Source organism: Oncorhynchus tshawytscha, linkage group LG16, assembly GCF_018296145.1.
Source record: "Oncorhynchus tshawytscha isolate Ot180627B linkage group LG16, Otsh_v2.0, whole genome shotgun sequence".
NCBI classification, from domain to species: Eukaryota; Metazoa; Chordata; class Actinopteri; order Salmoniformes; family Salmonidae; genus Oncorhynchus; species Oncorhynchus tshawytscha.
The window spans coordinates 70,772,212-70,794,407 of record NC_056444.1 but is presented as its reverse complement, the minus strand read 5'-3'; the positions used below and the strand labels follow the sequence as shown (position 1 = coordinate 70,794,407).

The 22,196-nt window shown below is 45.7% G+C and overlaps 1 protein-coding gene across 3 annotated transcripts in view; it reads right to left on the bottom strand.

The window, feature by feature from the left end:
• LOC112215224 overlaps nt 1–17,913 on the bottom strand; it is a 38,639-nt gene extending 20,726 nt beyond the window's left edge. Inside the window, exons 1-2 of one of the 3 annotated variants that reach the window (XM_042299565.1) lie at nt 17,770–17,912; nt 17,580–17,691 (exon numbers count right to left, since the gene is read on the bottom strand). In XM_042299565.1, the coding sequence (XP_042155499.1) occupies nt 17,580–17,661 (82 nt within the window). In that variant the 5' untranslated portion in view covers nt 17,662–17,691; nt 17,770–17,912. Of the gene's footprint in view, nt 1–17,579 lie in introns of all 3 variants that reach the window. The other 2 variants (XM_024374153.2, XM_042299564.1) reach the window with 2 other exon arrangements.
• Nucleotides 17,914–22,196: the final 4,283 nt, after the last annotated feature.

The following is a 22,196-nucleotide window of genomic DNA, read 5'->3' as shown; positions in this document are numbered from 1 at the left end:
TATTAACAAGTTTGAAGCGTTACCTCAATATTTCCAATGATTAATAGCTGCCAAGTGGCCACCATGATAGTGTGTCTCCAGAGCTGCACACTAAGTCCTGTAAAATGTGCTACACTTCCCTCCTGCAGTGCACTTTATCTTGACAGCAGGTGGCAGCGCCAACCAAGGCATTCGACATCATGCAGAGCACGTCATATATTTTAATTGGCTTAGCTGGGCATAATTCCTCAATGTTTACGTGTTATTAAAAGACCCTAGCTAACTCACTTTGGCCCTGAGATGACACGTTTATTGATATAGTAATTGTGAATAAGAATGCACAGCTAAACTTCCAAGATCTAGCAATCAAACCCCCCTACCCCATCGCTCACCTCATATGTAGGCCTTCTCATGTTGACACCTTCTTACTCACATGTTCTTCTCACTCACATGTTCAAGATGTAAACACGTATTTTCATGTCTGCAAGCATACTGTACTGTACATATGTCCTTGAATGCACTAACGAAATACAAATGTATGGTCTTGCAATGAGATGCTTACAGAATGTCTCTTTTCTGATTGTTGGACCTCTCTCTCTACTCCAGCAGGTTATACAGTCAAGTGCTTCCTTGGGCAGTGATAAGAGGAGGGCAAAAGCTGTTTATGGCGTGAGACTTTTTAACTCTGATGGTATTAATCATGCTATTAATGTGCTCCCCTGTCTACACACAAATCCAACCTGGCCTACCTCTGCATAGCATCACCCCTAGCCTGGGCAGCATGATGGTGGTTTGCACTTTATGTGATGCTTTACACACACACACACACACACACACACACACACACACACACACACACACACACACACACACACACACACACACACACACACACACACACACACACACACACACACACACACACACACACACACACACACACACAGAGAGAGAGCTGAGCTGAGTGAGAAATCTCAACCACCCCCCCAGCAAAGCCAATCCCCTCTGTTATCCCTCACTACACTACCGTGTCAGGCCACCACACAAGCCTGCTTTCAGCCCAAACACACGCCCATACTCCACACAGTGGCTTCTTTCCTCCAGGAGTGTTTTGGGTGCTTTGGAGCATGGAGGCTGGGCACCAGTCAAATACAGCTCCTACCCTGTATGAGGCCTCAGTACCCTAAGTCTTCCCCAGGCAATGCTACTCTGGGTGTTTTAGCCTGTATCACATTGTGGTGGGGAGGCACGACCGCCATAGGCCACTAAATCATGGGCTGCAGTGTGGATGGGATGTGAAGGGCCTGGTAGTGCATGACAGCTGAAATGCTGCTTCTATAGCCTGGCTGTGGTTGGACCCATCAACAGCACATGATACCATAGTAAGTAGTAACGTTCTATGACCAAATGAGAAGACAACCCATAGAATTACATATAGAATCTATATACAGTGCCTTGCGAAAGTATTCGGCCCCCTTGAACTTTGCGACCTTTTGCCACATTTCAGGCTTCAAACATAAAGATATAAAACTGTATTTTTTTGTGAAGGATCAACAACAAGTGGGACACAATCATGAAGTGGAACAACATTTATTGGATATTTCAAACTTTTTTAACAAATCAAAAACTGAAAAATTGGGCGTGCAAAATTATTCAGCCCCTTTACTTTCAGTGCAGCAAACTCTCTCCAGAAGTTCAGTGAGGGTCTCTGAATGATCCAATGTTGACCTAAATGACTAATGATGATAAATACAATCCACCTGTGTGTAATCAAGTCTCCGTATAAATGCACCTGCACTGTGATAGCCTCAGAGGTCCGTTAAAAGCGCAGAGAGCATCATGAAGAACAAGGAACACACCAGGCAGGTCCGAGATACTGTTGTGAAGAAGTTTAAAGCCGGATTTGGATACAAAAAGATTTCCCAAGCTTTAAACATCCCAAGGAGCACTGTGCAAGCGATAATATTGAAATGGAAGGAGTATCAGACCACTGCAAATCTACCAAGACCTGTCCGTCCCTCTAAACTTTCAGCTCATACAAGGAGAAGACTGATCAGAGATGCAGCCAAGAGGCCCATGATCACTCTGGATGAACTGCAGAGATCTACAGCTGAGGTGGGAGACTCTGTCCATAGGACAACAATCAGTCGTATATTGCACAAATCTGGCCTTTATGGAAGAGTGGCAAGAAGAAAGCCATTTCTTAAAGATATCCATAAAAAGTGTTGTTTAAAGTTTGCCACAAGCCACCTGGGAGACACACCAAACATGTGGAAGAAGGTGCTCTGGTCAGATGAAACCAAAATTGAACTTTTTGGCAACAATGCAAAACGTTATGTTTGGCGTAAAAGCAACACAGCTCATCACCCTGAACACATCATCCCCACTGTCAAACATGGTGGTGGCAGCATCATGGTTTGGGCCTGCTTTTCTTCAGCAGGGACAGGGAAGATGGTTAAAATTGATGGGAAGATGGATGGAGCCAAATACAGGACCATTCTGGAAGAAAACCTGATGGAGTCTGCAAAAGACCTGAGACGGGGACGGAGATTTGTCTTCCAACAAGACAATGATCCAAAACATAAAGCAAAATCTACAATGGGAATGGTTCAAAAATAAACATATCCAGGTGTTAGAATGGCCAAGTCAAAGTCCAGACCTGAATCCAATCGAGAATCTATGGAAAGAACTGAAAACTGCTGTTCACAAATGCTCTCCATCCAACCTTACTGAGCTCGAGCTGTTTTGCAAGGAGGAATGGGAAAAAATGTCAGTCTCTCGATGTGCAAAACTGATAGAGACATACCCCAAGCGACTTACAGCTGTAATCGCAGCAAAAGGTGGCACTACAAAGTATTAACTTAAGGGGGCGGAATAATTTTGCACGCCCAATTTTTCCGTTTTTGATTTGTTAAAAAAGTTTGAAATATCCAATAAATGTCGTCCCACTTGTTGTTGATTCTTCATTCTTATGTTTGAAGCCTGAAATGTGGCAAAAGGTCGCAAAGTTCAAGGGGGCCGAATACTTTCGCAAGGCACTGTAGAATCGTGATTTAATAGGATCTCTGTGGGACAGCCACAGACCTAACTGACACGCTACAGAGATGTGGGTAATTCTGTTGGGTTGATGAATGGAGAGGAGATGGTTGACTTCATGGTTATATTTTCTGAGGGGTGCTGGTTATAATCCCTGGGTGAGGTCACTGACTTGACATACTATAGAAAGTCACACTGTACATATATCAAGTATCTACAAATCCATAAATAAGTGCTATTCCTGGAAGTATGTTATGTATTTCACGACTGTACGCAGTCATTTTTAAATCGAGAGTTCCAGGAAAGTCACAAGGAGTAAATATTATTTGTAAATCTCAGGTCATCCTAACGATGAGCTACCACTCAATGTAGGTACATTCATAAACACATAGGCTATTCTCCTCTAAAACACCCCTGTTGGAGCTGACAACACTGAAACTCCCCTGTTGGAGCTGACAAAACTGAAACTCCCCTGTTGGAGCTGACACAACACTGAAACTCCCCTGTTGGAGCTGACAAAACTGAAACTCCCCTGTTGTAGCTGACACAACACTGAAACTCCCCTGTTGGAGCTGACAAAACTGAAAATCACATGTTGTAGCTGACACAACACTGAAACTCCCCTGTTGGAGCTGACACAACACTGAAACTCCCCTGTTGGAGCTGACAAAACTGAAAATCACATGTTGTAGCTGACACAACACTGAAACTCCCCTGATGGAGCTGACAACACTGAAACTCCCCTGTTGGAACTGACAACAGTGAAACTCCCCTGTTGGAGCTGACACGACACTAAAACTCCCCTGTTGGAGCTGACAAAACTGGAAATCCCCTGTTGGAGCTGACATGACAATGAAACTCCCCTGTTGTAGCTGACACGACACTGAAACTCCCCCGTTGGAGTTGAAATGACGATGAAACTCCCATGTTTGGAGCTGACACGGTGCTGAAACTCCCCAGTGTGAACTGACACGGAGCTGAAACTCACCAGTGTGAACTGACACGGAGCTGAAACTCACCAGTGTGAACTGACACGGCACTGAAACTCCCCTGTTTGAATTGACACAATCCTGAAACTCCCCTGTTGGAGCTGACACGACGCTGAAACTCCCCTGTTGGAGCTGACACGGCGCTGAAACGCCCCAGTGTGAGCTGACACGGCGTTGATACTCCCCTGTTGGATTTGACACGGCGCTGAAATGCCCCAGTGTGAGCTGACACAGCGCTGAAATTCCCCAGTGTGAGCTGACACGGCGCTGATACTCCCCTGTTGGATTTGACACGGCACTGAAACTCCCCTGTTGGAGCTGACACAATGCTGAAACTCCCCTGTTGGAGCTGGAACAATGCTGAAACTCCCCTGTTGGAACTGGAACGATGCTGAAACTCCCCTGTTGGAACTGGAACAACACTGAATCTCCCCTGTTGCAGCTGACACTACACTGAAACTTCCCTGTTGGAGCTAACACGACACTGAAACTCCCCTGTTGGAGCTGACACTACACTGAAACTTCCCTGTTGGAGCTGACACTACACTGAAACTTCCCTGTTGGAGCTGACACGATACTGAATCTCCCCTTTTGGAGCTGACACGACACTGAAACTCCCCTGTTGGAGCTGACACGACACTGAATCTCCTCTGTTGGAGCTGACACGACACTGTACCTCCTCTGTTGGAGCTGACACGACACTGAAACTCCCCTGTCGGAGCTGACATGACACGGAAACTCCCCTGTTGGAGCTGACACTACACTGAAACTTCCCTGTTGGAGCTGACACGACACTGAATCTCCCCTGTTGGAGCTAACACGAGACTGTACCTCCTCTGTTGGAGCTGACACGACACTGAATCTCCTCTTTTGGAGCTGACACGACACTGAAACTTCCCTGTTGGAGCTGACACGACACTGAAACTCCCCTGTTGGAGCTGACACGACACTGAAACTCCCCTGTTGGAACTGGAACAACACTGAATCTCCCCTGTTGCAGCTGACACTACACTGAAACTTCCCTGTTGGAGCTAACACGACACTGAAACTCCCCTGTTGCAGCTGACACTACACTGAAACTTCCCTGTTGGAGCTGACACGACACTGAAACTTCCCTGTTGGAGCTGACACAAGACTGAAACTCCCAATGAGAGCTGACACTGCACTGAAACTACCCAGTGTGAGCTGACACAGCGCTGAAACTCCCCTGTTGGAGCTGACACGACACTGAAACTCCCTGTTGGAGCTGACACTACACTGAAACTTCCCTGTTGGAGCTGACACGACACTGAACTCCCCTGTTTGGAGCTGACACACACTGAAACTCCCCTGTTGGAGCTGACACGACACTGAATCTCCCTCTGTTGAGAGCTGACACTGCACTGAAACTCCTCTGTGTGGAGCTGACACAGACACTGAAACTCCTGTCGGAGCTGACATGACACGGAAACTCCCCTGTTGGAGCTGACACTACACTGAAACTTCCCTGTTGGAGCTGACACGACACTGAATCTCCCCTGTTGGAGCTAACACGAGACTGAAACTCCTCTGTTGGAGCTGACACGACACTGAATCTCCTCTTTGGAGCTGACACGACACTGAAACTTCCCTGTTGGAGCTGACACGACACTGAAACTCCCCTGTTGGAGCTGACACGACACTGAAACTCCCCTGTTGGAGCTGACACTACACTGAAACTTCCCTGTTGGAGCTGACACGACACTGAATCTCCCCTGTTGGAGCTGACACGAGACTGTACCTCCTCTGTTGGAGCTGACACGACACTGAATCTCCTCTGTTGGAGCTGACACGACACTGAAACTCCCTGTTGGAGCTGACACGACACTGAAACTCCCTGTTGGAGCTGACACGACACTGAAACTCCCCTGTTGGAGCTGACATGAGACTGAAACTTCTCTGTTGGAGCTGACACGAGACTGTAACTCCTCTGTTGGAGCTGACACGAGACTGTAACTCCTCTGTTGGAGCTGACATGAGACTGTAACTCCTCTGTTGGAGCTGACACGAGACTGTAACTCCTCTGTTGGAGCTGACATGAGACTGTAACTCCTCTGTTGGAGCTGACATGAGACTGTAACTCCTCTGTTGGAGCTGACATGAGACTGTAACTCCTCTGTTGGAGCTGACACGAGACTGTAACTCCTCTGTTGGAGCTGACATGAGAATGTAACTCCTCTGTTGGAGCTGACACGAGACTATAACTCCTCTGTTGGAGCTGACATTCACTGATACTCCCCTGTTGGAGCTGACACGAGACTGTAACTCCTCTGTTGGAGCTGACAAAACTGAAAATCCCCTGTTGGAGCTGACATGACACTAAAACTCCCCTGTTGGAGCTGACACGACACTAAAACTCCCCTGTTGGAGCTGACAAAACTGAAAATCCCCTGTTGGAGCTGACACGACAATGAAACTCCCCTGTTGTAGCTGACACGACACTGAAACTCCCCCGTTGGAGTTGAAATGACGATGAAACTCCCATGTTTGGAGCTGACACGGTGCTGAAACTCCCCAGTGTGAACTGACACGGAGCTGAAACTCACCAGTGTGAACTGACACAGAGCTGAAACTCACCAGTGTGAACTGACACGGCACTGAAACTCCCCTGTTTGAATTGACACAATTCTGAAACTCCCCTGTTGGAGCTGACACGACGCTGAAACTCCCTGTTGGAGCTGACACGGCGCTGAAACGCCCCAGTGTGAGCTGACACGGCGTTGATACTCCCTGTTGGATTTGACACGGCGCTGAAATGCCCCAGTGTGAGCTGACACAGCGCTGAAATTCCCCAGTGTGAGCTGACACGGCGCTGATACTCCCTGTTGGATTTGACACGGCACTGAAACTCCCTGTTGGAGCTGACACAATGCTGAAACTCCCTGTTGGAGCTGACACAATGCTGAAACTCCCCTGTTGGAGCTGGAACAATGCTGAAACTCCCTGTTGGAGCTGGAACAATGCTGAAACTCCCCTGTTGGAGCTGGAACAATGCTGAAACTCCCTGTTGGAGCTGGAACAATGCTGAAACTCCCTGTTGGAGCTGGAACAATGCTGAAACTCCCCTGTTGGAGCTGGAACAATGCTGAAACTCCCTGTTGGATTTGACACGGCACTGAAACTCCCCTGTTGGAGCTGACACTACACTGAAACTTCCCTGTTGGAGCTGACACGAGACTGTACCTCCTCTGTTGGAGCTGACACGACACTGAATCTCCTCTGTTGGAGCTGACACGACACTGAAACTTCCCTGTTTGAGCTGACACGACACTGAAACTCCCCTGTTGGAGCTGACACGACACTGAAACTCCCCTGTTGGAGCTGACACGAGACTGTAACTCCCTGTTGGAGCTGACACGAGACTGTAACTCCTCTGTTGGAGCTGACATGAGAATGTAACTCCTCTGTTGGAGCTGACACGAGACTGTAACTCCTCTGTTGGAGCTGACATGAGAATGTAACTCCTCTGTTGGAGCTGACACGAGACTGTAACTCCTCTGTTGGAGCTGACACGACACTGAAACTCCCCTGTTGGAGCTGACACGAGACTGTAACTCCTCTGTTGGAGCTGACACGAGACTGTAACTCCTCTGTTGGAGCTGACATGAGAATGTAACTCCTCTGTTGGAGCTGACACGAGAATGTAACTCCTCTGTTGGAGCTGACACCACTGAAACTCCCTGTTGGAGCTGACACGAGACTGTAACTCCTCTGTTGGAGCTGACACGAGACTGTAACTCCTCTGTTGGAGCTGACATGAGAATGTAACTCCTCTGTTGGAGCTGACACGAGACTGTAACTCCTCTGTTGGAGCTGACACGACACTGAAACTCCCCTTTTGGAGCTGACACAACGCTGAAACTCCCTTGTTGGAGCTGATACAACGATGGAACTCCCCAGTGTGAGCTGACACAGCGCTGAAACTCCCCAGTGTGAGCTGACACAACACTGAAACTCCCCTGTTCTAACTGACACAATGCTGGAACTCCCCAGTGTGAGCTGACACGGTGCTGAAACTCCCCAGTGTGAGCTGACATGGCGACTTCTAGCTAGCTAACTTATGCTAGGATTTAGGGTTAGGGGTCAGGGTTAAGGTTAGGAGTTACGGAAGGGTTAGCTAAAATGGTTAGGGGAAGGGTTATCTAACCTGCTAAGTAGTTGCAAAGTAGCTAAAAAGTAATGTCTATTTGAAAAGTTACCAATGACCTAAAATGCTAATGTTGTCCATGATGAGATTTAAACGTGCACCTTTGGGTTGCTACACGTTCACGTTATACGCCCACCATACCAAACGTAACATATCATACTAATTTGTATCCCGGATTTATGTGTACTATATTATTAGTCTAGTCTATGAGACCAGGCTGGGTACACAGACAAGTCAACTATTAGTGGAACTTCAACCAAAGAATTAGTAAATACAGGCAAGCCGTTCTCTTTTTACTTGATGAACTTGAGGACAGATTCTAACAGTGCAAGTTTAAGACTTTGAGTTTAAGACTTTGGGCGTGGTTCTGTGTTTGTGCAGAGTGTGCGTGCATGTGTCCAGCTCCTTTCAGGACAGGGTCCAGGTCCGTCCTCTCCACAGCCCCATCCAGCCCTGTAGAGAGCGTTTCCTGGCCCCTCACTGATGTCATCATGGCACCAACGGAACAGATTGTCTCATTGTGCTCATGAGCAGCTCGGGTCTCCATAAAGAAACACATAAAATGTGGTTGCCAGATTTTGTATGGGTGCAGAAGGGAAAAATGGCAAGATGATAATTTGTTTGCTTCGCACTGCTGCAGCACGTGGCAGAGTAGTGTAGTGAGGCTGTGGCTAGCTGTGGCTCAGGAACAGGGAAGCCAGTTACCTAAGTCCACAGGGAACACACACACACACACATACATATAGAGTAGACGTGACAGGATCCAGGCCAGGTAATGACAGCTCAACTCTGAGTAAAACCTCTGTGTGATCACAGCAGGACCAACGGAAACATAGAGACATCTTGAAAAGCTCACCTAATGGAAGAGGTCATGGAGAACAGTGTAACATGCAATTCATGCTCCAGTGCAGCACTAGAAAATTAACCAGTGTGTGTCTCCATATCCCCAGGAGGATGTGACTTTTGCCATTTGGCTGCTGCAACCGATCTGGCTTAGGGGGCCAGAACTCAGCTGACTCCCCAGCCCATGTTGTGTGGAAAGATCAACAAGCTGTGTGGCATCATGTTTACTCCGCACAACATCTTTCTGCTTTCAACAATGCCTTAATTACAGACCATTAAACCCTGATTTACTGGGCTTTTCTAGATGCTCGCTCTCGGTATAAGAGAGTCTAAAATGTAAATATTGTGACGTTTTTGATGATTTATTGTGAAGACGTCTTTACCCACTTACTCACTGTGTCCTCCTTTTTCCTTCTGCACTTCCTTCTACAACCTTTTACTATTGTGATAGCCGTCTCTGACCCTTCCTATATTCCCAGTGTAAGGGATGCAGGGTGGGGAAGGAGGATAGTGACTGAACCAAAACAAACATCTCTACATTGAATTAAAGGGGCAGACAGAGAGCAAGAGACGAAAGTCCCGTTGCGTGGCCTCTCTAACCTCTGATTAGGGCCTGGTTCTTCTCTGGGGAGGGCTGGAGATGTGCCTGTGTCTGACCTGTAGCAGGGTTGGGTCCTGGGGGCATCCAACAGGGTGGGGTCTAGCCCAGCTGATGTCAGTCTCCCTGGGGAACCGTGGTCCGTCTCTCTCCCTGGCCCTGCCTAGTCTTAGGGAGATGATCAGGAGATCTTTTGACGTCATGCAGCCACTCAGAGACAGACAGGCCTCAGGCTCAGCCTACAGCCTGGGATCGCCTCCCCACCCAAGCCACAGAGACGGCACCTTGGCTGTTACCACCTGCCTGCTGCACCCCTCCCAGTCTCAGTCTTTAATTCTCCCACCTCCAGATGTCAGTAGTAGAACCCTGACTTCCCTGTTTCTCCGAGGCTAGACTATCACCTCAGACCCAGGCCAGGGTGGATTTCCTCCAGGCTTCCAGAGCCTCCAGAGAATGGCTGCGGCCAGAGGAATGTACAGGGAGGCTGGACAGGGATCCCATTCCTACTAGTCAGCAAGTCAACTGAGCCCCTCTGTACTGGGATACCTTCCTTTAGGTGTCCATGTAGCCTATAGTAGAACAATGTGGACACCCCTGTTCTGTTCTGCCAGCCTGTAGCTACTAGACAGCCACACCAGCCTGCCCTGCATGAAGCACTGGCCAGAAAAACTGTTTCCCTGGTAACCAAATACAGCTTACAGTTTTTCCTCTCCTGTGACCAGACGGCCAGTCAAAACACCAAACCACAATCTGGAAAAAACCTGCATTGGAACAGTCACCGGGTCCCATGCTCTGTCTACATGAAAATAACTTGATAACTATTTATGCTTCTGAAACCAGGATGGTCAGGATGAACAGGGTGACTTTTTGTTGTGAATTAGCGACAGACGTTGGAACATTGTCCATGCACATCCTTGGACAGGAAATGGCTCTTACGTCACTTGGCACACTGTGACCTCACTAAGCCTCAGAGCTGAGGAGACCGGGCCCATCAATAATACCCAGAACATCCAGCAGGCCTCCCAAAGAGACACACACAGGAGGTTCACCAATAACCACACAATGACACGAAAGAGAGAGAGAGAGCCACCAGTCAAAGCTAATGGTTCATAATGCCATAGGCATATTACAGTAAGTATACTGCCACTAGATTTCCACCTCTGCTGGCTATACATCTCTACACTCTACACTGCTATTGGAATCCACTCGAGAGCAAAGAGAAGAAACGTGGATGAGGCTTTGTTTTGGGTTTGAAAAATGGTCTGAAACATGGCTCTGGTATTTCTTCAACGCTAACAACGCTGTCATCTAAAATTGGACAGGCAGCCCCTCCGTAACATAAAACCTCAGTTTCCTAAATAGACCGTCCATCTCATTACTGAAGGATAGGCCAGGCCTCGTTCCTCTATACCAAGGTTGTGATCCAAAATGACATCCTATTCCCTACATAGTGCACTGCTTTTTACACAAGGACTCCGGTCAAAGTAGCCTAGAACACTATATTGGGAATAGGGTGCCATTTGGGACACAGCCAAATACCAGCTGCTCTGACAGGCTTGTTCTTTGCCTCACAGCTCCCACTGTCAGAACCAAAGCTGCCTGGGCTGTTACTGTTGCTGAGTGCAGATGTTGCTGGGTGGCTTCCAACAGCTTTTTGACATCAGAGGAGGAAGTGAAAGGGGAGAGGTTGTGTTAGAGGATATGTAAATGTACAGTTCCCCTCCAATGGCTAGCTTTATACAATGGTTTGGATTAAGGAGGGAAAAAGGAAAAGCAGAAAGATGGTGGGAAGAGTAAAAGACACACTTCCTGGTTAAACTCATAGAGGAGACCTTCCCAGACACCAGGATCCTTGCTGGTGCCTCACACTCTCTCACTCTCTCTCCCTCAAACTACCATGAGAACAGAAAGTCCCAGTGCCATCCAAAGCAGGAACAGGATGTAATCTTATGTTTTCAATTAGCCAGCAGCATAAAGAAGGGCCCCAACGACCGAAGCATTTCTAGCTGAACATTAATTACAAGGAGCAATTACTCTAGCAGTGAAAGGGCCTCAGCCAAGCCTCATTAAAAGACCCTTGATTCCTCAGGCTAAATTGTACACACCACAATAAAGAGGCATGCCTCCCTCTGCCTTCTCCTGACAAGCATGCCTTGCCTTAGATGACATACTTGTCATATACTTACTGATATTGTAGTAAACCTACTGTGGTCTTATATGCTGACAGTCTGTGACATTACCATGACCTGGGATCTTCCAAACATGAGCTAAGTAAGTTTGTGATAAGCTTTCATCGCTGCCTGAGCTCATGTAACAAGCATTGGTGATGACGCACACACTCCTTGTCGATCTTTTGAAATTTCCCCTAATTTCAGGGTTGTTCATTAGTTTAACTCTGTACGACTTGAGTGTGGAAGACTGTTGTCTACAAGCTCCCAAGTGATTCTGCTCCCTGTCCAAGGTTGCTGTGGTGTGTTGAAATCAAAGAGAACTAGGAGGAGGGGAGAGGCACCCTATTCCCTATATAGTGCACTACTTTTGACTAACTCCATATTGGCCATGGTCAAAAGTAGTGCACTATATAGGGAATAGGGTGTCATTTGGGACGCAGCATTGTTAAAGCCCCAACGGCTATAAAACTGCACCAGGGTGCCAGGGGATCATGGAACATAAAGATTTCTAGAAACAGCATAATGAGGAGAGGATGATTTGAATGGTAACACACCGTCTGTAATTCATTAAGACTGTTTAGTTGGGTAAATATGGTTGCTAGAGTCTGCAGTCTTTTGTATTTGTCTGGTTCATTGCCCTAGAAGGGTTCTGGGCAATTGCATTCTGGGCAATTGTGATTGTTCTTATCCTTGGTTTTGTTGCCTTTTTTAATAAGTTTTCTTTGGAATAGGTTTGATAGAAGCCAAAGTCCAAATGAAGATGTTCTGTTGAACAGAACAGTTACTTGTGGAGTGTGTTGATGTAGTTCAGAGTGCGAGGCCATAGAATGGACAAAGGGGAGTGAGAAGTTTTCCTGTCAAACCCTCTAGCCAGATTGACACTGACAAACAATTATTTCAACTTTATTTTGACTGGTACCTATTACCTTTTACAAAACCACTGAGGCAACTGCCATTTAACTGTAATCCAGCTCTAATGATGTGGTCTCATGGTCTTTGGATCGTGACTATAGGCCCACGAGGATGGAACATGCACCCAACAGCCTGCTCCCTCTGACATAACACAGTCATCTGCCAGACTGTTACGTAAAAAGCCCCACACCCTCCTCTGGATGAGGTGAGTCCACGTTAACCATCCTGACTTGGGACTGATGGAATGCTAGTCAATAACTGAGGACCATGAGAAAAAAAAGAGGGTCAATATTCTGCACTTGTTTATGTTGGTCGGAAATGTTGTCTGAACTGAACACAGTCTGATGTCCATTTGCACAGAACCCATCTCACTCCCGATACTGGTATTCAGATGTCCAATCAACTAACACATGATGGAGCTATCTTTCCTCTTTGTGTTGGTCTTCACTGTTCAGATTTGTGTGTCCATATTCATGGAGAGTTTATGGTTCACACCACCCTGAATGACTGTGCTGTGTCTAGCTGTGCTTTTTTGTTGTTGTACCTGTTATTTCACTTATTTCTTTAAAATTCTCAGACGTGTTATTTTATCTTTAACTAGGCAAGCAAGTTACAAATAATTTCTTATTTCCAATGACGGCCTTGGAACAGTGGGTTAACTGTCTGTTCAGGGGAAGAACGACAGACTTGTACCTTGTCAGCTTGGGGATTTGAACTTGCAACCTTTTTAGTTACTAGTCCAACACTCTAACCACTAGGCTACCCTGCCACCCCTGTAAAGGATGTGGTGTGAGGAGAGACAAGGATTCTATTCCCCCAAATCATAGGAATGCACATTGTGTCTGTCCCTCTTACACCCAAGTTGGAATGGTGGTGAATACTTTGGAATACGGACATCACAATGGCTCACTCTACTGTGCCACAGGCACTGAATTAGGGGCACAAATGATGCAGCTCCTGGAGTACCAGCCCAGCCGTGAAATTAAACATGTTCACGTGTTTTTCTCTCTCTCCATATGGCTCTAAAGCTAGCTTGTTTTCTCTCTCTCCATATGGCTCTAAAGCTAGCTTGTTTTCCCTCTATCCACAGAAAACTAGGGCTCCTAACATGAAATGTATTCCATGAGGCATTGGTATGACATCATGCAGCATTTCTAACCCAGCCCATTTCACTGCTACATATTTGAGAGTCTACATAACTGCTGAATCAAAGCCACGGGAAACGGGAACATAAACTCAATCAGTGTTTGTGATGAAAGTGTGTAGTTTGAACATCTGGCTTGGATAAGAGTAGAATGTTAGTTCAGCTTAACACTTTCACCATTGAGTTGAGTCATAGAAACCTCCCCCCCTCTGTCTTCTTCTCTCTTTTCTCTTCGTCTCTCTCTTACTCTTTCGATCTCTCCCCATCTGTCTCAGTCAGTGGCCGACACCTCTGAAAAAAAGGTTTGCATTGGCATTCCTGCTGCAACATCTCAGCCCTACACGTACCATTGGAATGCATGGCCTTCCGTTGTCAGGTGCTTAGGAGCCCTAATGGCTACACAGAGGCTCCCATCTCAGTTACCCACTGTCAACTTTTAGTCACCATAGCCATGCTGCAACTGCTATAGATACAGCTCAACTGTAACTGTAGCCTCCAACTGTAACTCACCACAGTGGATCTCCAGTGTCTGGGGGGCATGTGGTTGGTCTCAATGTTCTCTCCCCAGATGCAGTTTTTGCATGCTATGCTGCTATCAGACTATCCACACACACGCATATTTGTATGAAAGATAAGCCCAGTGGCCCCTGGGAAATTAGTTTATTGGTTTCCAGATATATCCAGAGGCATGTACTGTATGGGTCATGTCCGGCTCTTCTGAGTAGAAGCACAAAGAAGGTTCTTTAGTAGAACCCTGGAATCAGCTGTTTTCCTCTCATTCCCTCTCTGGGCTAATGACATCACTAACCCTAAATCCACTGTGCCATTGATTAAACCTTATCCACAGCAAATACCCTCCATGAACAAGACCACAACTGTCCTCTGAACTGATGCTGGATTCATCAAAACACCAAGACATTATTAAAACAAAATGAGTGAATGGTGCAGTGGTCTAAGGCACTGCATCACAGTGCTAGCTGCGCCACTAGAGATTCCGGGTTCGAGTCCAGGCTCTGTCGCAGCCGACCGGGAGACCCATGGGGCGGCGAACAATTTCCCTAGAGTTGTCTAGGTTAGGGGAGAGTTTGGCTGGCCGGGATGTCCTTAGGCCATTGCGCACTAGCAAATCCTGTGGCGGGCTGGGCGCAGTGCATGCTGACAGGGTCACCAGGTGCACAGTGTTTCCTTTGACACATTGGTGCTTCTGGGTTAAGTGGGTATTGTGTCAAGAAGCAGTGCGGCTTGGTTGGGTTGTGTTTCTCCAGTGCCTGGGGGTCATGTGGTTGGTCTCTCGGGTCTTGGCCTTCGTCTCTCCTGAGTCTCTACAGGAGTTGCAGCGATGAGTCAAGACTGTAACTACCAATTGGACCACAAAATTGGGGAGAAAAAGGGGTAAAAGTAACAAACATTTTTTTTTAAATCGAATAATAATTTAAACTCCTCAATATAGAGACAATGTTAACTGACCGTGAAACATTAAAGTAGTGTTCTTCTGGAGAATACTGACATCATGGAACTTGACTTCCAACCTCTTTATGTCTGTACAGCCAGAGAGCTGTAGTTTAGAAAAGTGGTTGAAAAGTGGGGATCATGGGGGCAGATATGGGACAGGGATCATGGGGGCAGATATGGGACAGGGATCATGGAGGCAGATATGGGACAGAGATCATGGGGGCAGATATGGGACAGGGATCATGGGGGCAAATATGGGACAGGGATCAGGAGGCAGATATGGGACAGGGATCAGGAGGCAGATATGGGACAGGGATCATGGGGGCAGATATGGGACAGGGAACAGGAGGCAGATATGGGACAGGGATCAGGAGGCAGATATGGGACAGGGATCATGGGGGCAGATATGGGTCAGGGATCATGGGGGCAGATATGGTACAGGGATCATGGGGGCAGATATGGGACACATTATTTTAAAATCATTACCACCAGCTCCTACAAAACACCAGTCACCTAGGCCCTAGTACACACACAACTGAATCACCATGGCAACCATCTACAGCTGATTATGTTCCCGAGTTTGGCAGAAATGTTCCAATGTTGTGTTCCAATACCTTGGCAAATTCACATAGCAGTGCCGGAGGCACACAAGTGTCAACTATGTAGCAGGTTAGTGTGATTGGTGGAGTGTGGTCTGGAATGGAGGAGGATATAGGGAGGACTTGTGGCAACATCCCTGTGCTATTCTCAAAGTGAAACCCAAGAGCTGTTAACCTGGGCAGGAATGGGAAACGCTCTACTCATGTAAATGGTTTTATTTCAAACAATTTCACAATATTGATCTAAATAGTTGACAGTTAGTTGAACATCTAATAACCATTTGTAAGGAGACTCCAAATAAAGTAACTCAATAGCCTACAATTAAAGGCATAGTAAAAGCACAATACACGTGTCTCTGTTTCAGATTAAGATGAATCTTAATGTGCCTTTCTAGTGTGCTGTGCGCATGTTCCTTTCCATCCTTCTGGTTAGTCTGGCATAGTGTTCCCCCAGTTTACACTGTGCCAAAGAGCTTATGTTTTACCGTCTCAGTGCCCAGATGAGCCACTATGGAGTTCTGGAGAAGTCATCACGCAGACCGAACCAACACCAGTCCCACCAGTCTCATCTTCAAACCATAACATCACCAGGCAATTATCATCTATATTAACAGACTTAAGAGTGTGGATTGGATCTGATAGCTGAAGCTTCCACTCACACCTTCCCAACATGAGGAAAAGAGAGGTACCCATATAAACAGAAATACCCACCACACACACAGTATGACAGTTTCCACCACCTAAGGGGCGTCATCTTGTGGATGTAATTTTACTCCCTGCTGAGTCACAGTCCCATATCTCTCTTTCACTTACATCCATTCATTCTTCCCACCCATCCTGCTGGCTAATAGTATAAACAGGATGCATCTCCACAGGAGAAGCAGGAAACAAACACAGGATAAACTTCCTTCTCCAATTAAACTTCTGGAAACACAGATGAAAGGCCCCCAAACACACTGCGAAGATCAAATTGAACTTCCAGAAGTATATTTCCCCAATTTAAAAAGATTTAATCTGAGTAAAAGCTGCCTGATGGACCTACATCTGAAATGAGCAGAAAATGTTTTAGAAGGAGTGAGCGTTCCATCCCTTCAAAGTGTGTGCTTACACACACACACACACACACACACACACACACACACACACACACACACACACACACACACACACACACACACACACACACACACACACACACACACACACACACACACACACACACACACTGTTCTCAGGATGTAGTTTATCATTATTTTTAATGGCAACTTTCCCCATTGTGTCGGCTAGCTACACCCGCAACTTTTTACCAGCCTTAAACTCCTAAAACCTCATAGCTGCCTCATGTCACACCATAATAACAAAAGTATTACAGAACTCACTTGTGAAAAAGCCATATGTAATTTAAGATAATTTAAACTACATTATGGAACATTTTATTAGCATGTTCATCTCTCGGGGGAAAGTTTAAGTTCGGAATTCATGTTGCACAGCATGTTACACATGCTCATAAACACTCCCATGGCTTGTTATACCTGGGTCATCTATACTTGCGTCAGTCAGGCTTAGGTTAATTGAGGAACCATGCTTAGAGTTAGTTTACTAGAGTTATCCATAGTTCAAGATTGAGCATGTAAGACACAGATAACTTTTGAGCCATGAGGTAGAAAAGTGTAAAGAGATGTACTACTCACTGTGTAGGAACAGAGCACAGAGAACCAGGGCTAGAGTCAACCCTCGCCAGGACCCATTCATTCTTCTCATGGACACAGCCATCCTCCAGTCCTTTGTGAGTGCAGCCGGTGTCTGTGTGTGTTTCCCTGTAGGAGTGTGTGAGAGAGAAAGAGAGAGCTAAGTAAGTGAGTGTTTGAGCGCTGGGGGAGCCTGTGTGTGTTTCCCTGTAGGAGTGTGTGAGAGAGAAAGAGAGAGCTAAGTAAGTGAGTGTTTGAGCGCTGGGGGAGCCTGTGTGTGTTTCCTGTGAATGCTCGCAGAGCGTGACAGACTGTCAGGATAAAGGGTGGCTTGTGTTCCGCTGGTTTTATATGGCCCCTCTCCTTTGCCCTCCCTCTCTCTCCCCTTCTCTCCCTCTCTCTTCCCCTCTCTCTCACCCTCTCTCCCCCGCTCCCTCCTTCTTTCTCCACACCCCTTTTCTTACTGGTTGGGTTTAAACCCTCTTAAGGCAGCTGGTCCTCCTCGTTTGGGTACGTAAGAAAGAGCGCGTGTAAGAACCCGAGTCAGTGAGTGAGCAGGGCATACTGTAGTAGGTTTGTGTGAGTGCAATGGTAATATAATGCTGGTGTGACTTGCGTATCGAGCCATCTGTCTCTCTGAGGCATACATCATTAGTACACATTTGCTGAAAATGAAGTAAATTCACATCAGTCTTTACGATACCACAAGTGAACTAGCACCACAGCTGTATATTTGGAGTTGACCCCAACCATGACTCGCTGTCCCCTTGAGTACCTAATTGAGACATACCAGTCCCAGGCAGCCTGCTGGCTCTGGCTCGTCTGATAGGCTGAGAGAGGTTCTGCTTTGAAGATGCAGCTGGTCAACAAGAAGCGCTGCCCCCGGTCTCATCTGCCTACCTGCTTCATATTGTGCTGCACAGCTGAGAGGCCTGTAAAAGTGCATGGCGTCACGCACATTGCTGTGCTATGCTGTGCTGTGCCTGGGCTTTGGTGTGTCCCTGGACTGGTGAGTCAGAATTATACTGGGATTAGTCATCCACTGAACCCCCTCCCACACACACACACACACACACACACACACACCACACACACACACACACACACACACACACACACACACACACACACACACACACACACACACACACACACACACACACACACACACACACACACACACACACACACAACAGGTACATCTGCTCTCACCACACACAGCTGCTCACACTTGATGCCACTGGGATATATAGCTGCCATTTTACAGACTACTGACCAATTATGCTATTCTGTGTGTGTTTTTTTGCACTGATCTTAACTGTTTTTGTACATAATGTTTCTGCCATCGTTTCCTATGACTGAAAATATCTGCTGGACATCAGAACAATGATCACTAACCTCGATTTGGATGAAGAATTTTACTTCAATGACTCGGCGGCGCAGGACACTGCTCACCCCAGACCATGCCCTAATCGCCGACACCCTACCATAGACCAGGCCCTCTGAAGAGGAAAAGATAGGGATGAGACAGCCTATAGGGAGGAGGTCAGAGACCTTGCAGTGACAACAACCTCTCCCTCAACGTCAGTGTGACAAAAGACTTGATTGGAAAATGGACACATCATTAAGGATCTATCATGGTCCAAACACATCAACACAGTCGTGAAGAGGGCACGACCACACCTCTTCACCCTTAGGAGGCTGAAAATATTTGGCATGGGCCCTCAAATCCTCAAAAAGTTATACTGCTGCACCATCGAGAGCATCCTGACTGGCTGCATCCCCATTTGGTATGGCAACTGCTTGGCATCTGACCGCAAGGCGCTACAGAGCATAGAGCCTACGAGCTCCCTGCCATCCACGACCTCTATACCAGGTGGTGTCAGAGGAAGCCACCCAAGTTGCAGACTGTTCTCTCTGCTACCGCACAGCTAGTCTGGAACCAACAGGTCCCTGAACAGCTTCTAACCCCAAACCCATAAAACTTCTAAACAAACACACACGCTGCTGCTAGTCACTTTACCCGTACCTATACAGTATGTACAGTATATAGCTACCTCAGTTACCTCGTACACCTGCACATCGGTACTGGTACTCCCTGTATATAACCATGTTATTTTTACTCTTTATTTTGATTCATTATACACTGTGTCACTATTTTTTTTTTTTTAAATCTAGTCTTTAACTCTGCATTGTTGTAAGCGTTTCACTGTTAGTCTATACCCATTGTCTACGAAGCATGTGACAAATAAAATGTTATTTGACACTCACGGAAATCATAAAACCATATTCACACACACATGCCATACGCACACACTCACTGAAATCTATGGGATTATAATGATGACAGAACTACGTGTGTTTGTATTTAGAATTTTGGGGTTCGGAAGTACAATTCGCAAATGTGTTATTACATTTTGCAAGCTTGTATCATGATGTGTATAAGATGTAACAACAGTTGCAAACTTGTAACATGACATTTCAATACATTCAATTAGATTTGCAAGCATAATTTATTTTCATAATTGTTGCAAGTCCATTTACGACTATGAATATTTTGCTGTGAATTAAAATACACTTGGAGTTCTGCTCTTGGAGTTCTGTCACTGTTGTCTCATTGTAGAAAGTTTTGTGCATTTGTAGAAAGTTTTGTGCATTTGTAGAAAGAGATTCGAAAGTCAAATTTTGACTTGTGCTCTGGGGCCACCTTTTACGGGGCGGCAGGTAGCCTAGTGGTTATAGCATTGGACTAGTAACCGGAAAGTTGGAAGATCAAATCCCCGAGCTGACAAGGTCAAAATCTGTTTCTCTGCCCCTGAACAAGGCAGTTAACCCACTGTTCCTAGGCTGTCATTGTAAATAAGAATTTGTTCTTAACTGACTTGCCTAGTTAAATAAAGGTAAAATAAATAAAATACTCCTGACCAATGAGTTCCCTCTGCCAAAACAACAGCTACCTAACCATTTTCCGGATTGTTCCCTCAATTAAATTACAGAAAGTAGCCAACCACATGATCAAGAAAGGAGGAATAAATTTAACCAAAATTATCTAATTGAAGGTAATTGTCTCTTTTATCAGTGTATATTGATTTGTGGGGGGAGTGAAAAGGCGTGACAGTCGTTTTTTTTATCATGTGAAATATAATGGTTCATTTCAGACGAACTCTAGACCAGTCATTGCATTGACAGCCGCTATTGCATTAGATAGTAAAGCTAGGATGAATGTCAGAGGCTATAAACTGGCTAGCTTTATCAGGCAGTTTTAGATGTGAGGGGAAAACATATATATTTGCTAATTAACCATCTGATTGATAAATTTGAAATAAATGCCATTGGCTAGCTAGATGGCTAACTAAATTGAAACTGCTGGGGGAAAGGTAGCTAGCTAACTCCATAATAAAAACTATTAACTATAGCTATATTTGCTAGCTATAGTTTAAAGACTTGCTACTGACTTTCGAACACTTTTTGTCAAAGTGATTCATTCCACTGCCTGTTGCTACTTCCTAATATTTGATTGATGGAACAATCCAGCCAATGGTTAGGTGGCTGTGGTTTTGGTAAAGGGAACTGATTGGTCAGGAGTAAAAGGTCCTGCCCGCAGAGTGCAAATCAAATATTTACTTGCAAATCTCTTTCTACAAATTGACAAAACTTTCTAAAATGAGACAACAGTGACAGAACTCAGAGAGCGTGCAGATTCAAAATCTGCAATTGTATTTTTGATTCACAGCAGAATATACAGTGTTCCTCCTTTAAACGTTGCTCCATAATGCAGCACACCTTGCGGGCTGCTGCAGAATTCTATGGCACGTTATTTAATTGTCAGCCATTGTTACCATTAATGCTAGCTGGTGTTAGTTTGACCACCAGAGGGATTCTTTGAGAAGCATTTGATAGCCTTCAATAGTGGTTGTACTAGAGAATTTAAAACCTTTTTTGTAAGAACATAGTATATGGGATTGATTTTAAGAAATTTTTATTTAATTAATTTGATTAATATTATGGTGTCTCTATTCCAAGAAAAATGAAAAACAAAACCCTCAGGGTTTCAGTTAGGATGGAACAGAAAAAATGGAGCTGTACAATGTGACAGTCGGGAGTATGCTACAGTACTAACTTCAATATGCTTTTTAAATAAATAAGACCTACACCACTTTTAACAGCACATTACTCAACACTAGTGAGACTCATGTCGCCTACAGTATATCGAAATATGTTTTTTTCAATGACATGACTCCATCAGTAGTAACATTTAGAGGATTCTTCGTTAGGGCAAATCTGATCTGTGAGCATATCTAAGGGGATTTTATATCATTCTAAATGAATTAATACAAGTTATTATAAAAATAATAACGTGTTTTAAAAAATTATAAAAAATGTAAAATGCATATGTATTCACCCCCTTTGCTATGAGGCCCCTACATAAGATCTGGTGCCTTCAGAAGTCACATATTTAGTTGAATAAAGACCACATGTGTGCAATCTAACTGCCACATGATCTGTCACATGATCTCAGTATATATACACTTGTTCTGAAAGGCCCCAGAGTCTGCAACACCACTAAGCAAGGGGCACCACCAAGCAAGCGGCACCATGAAGACCAAGGAGCTCTCCAAA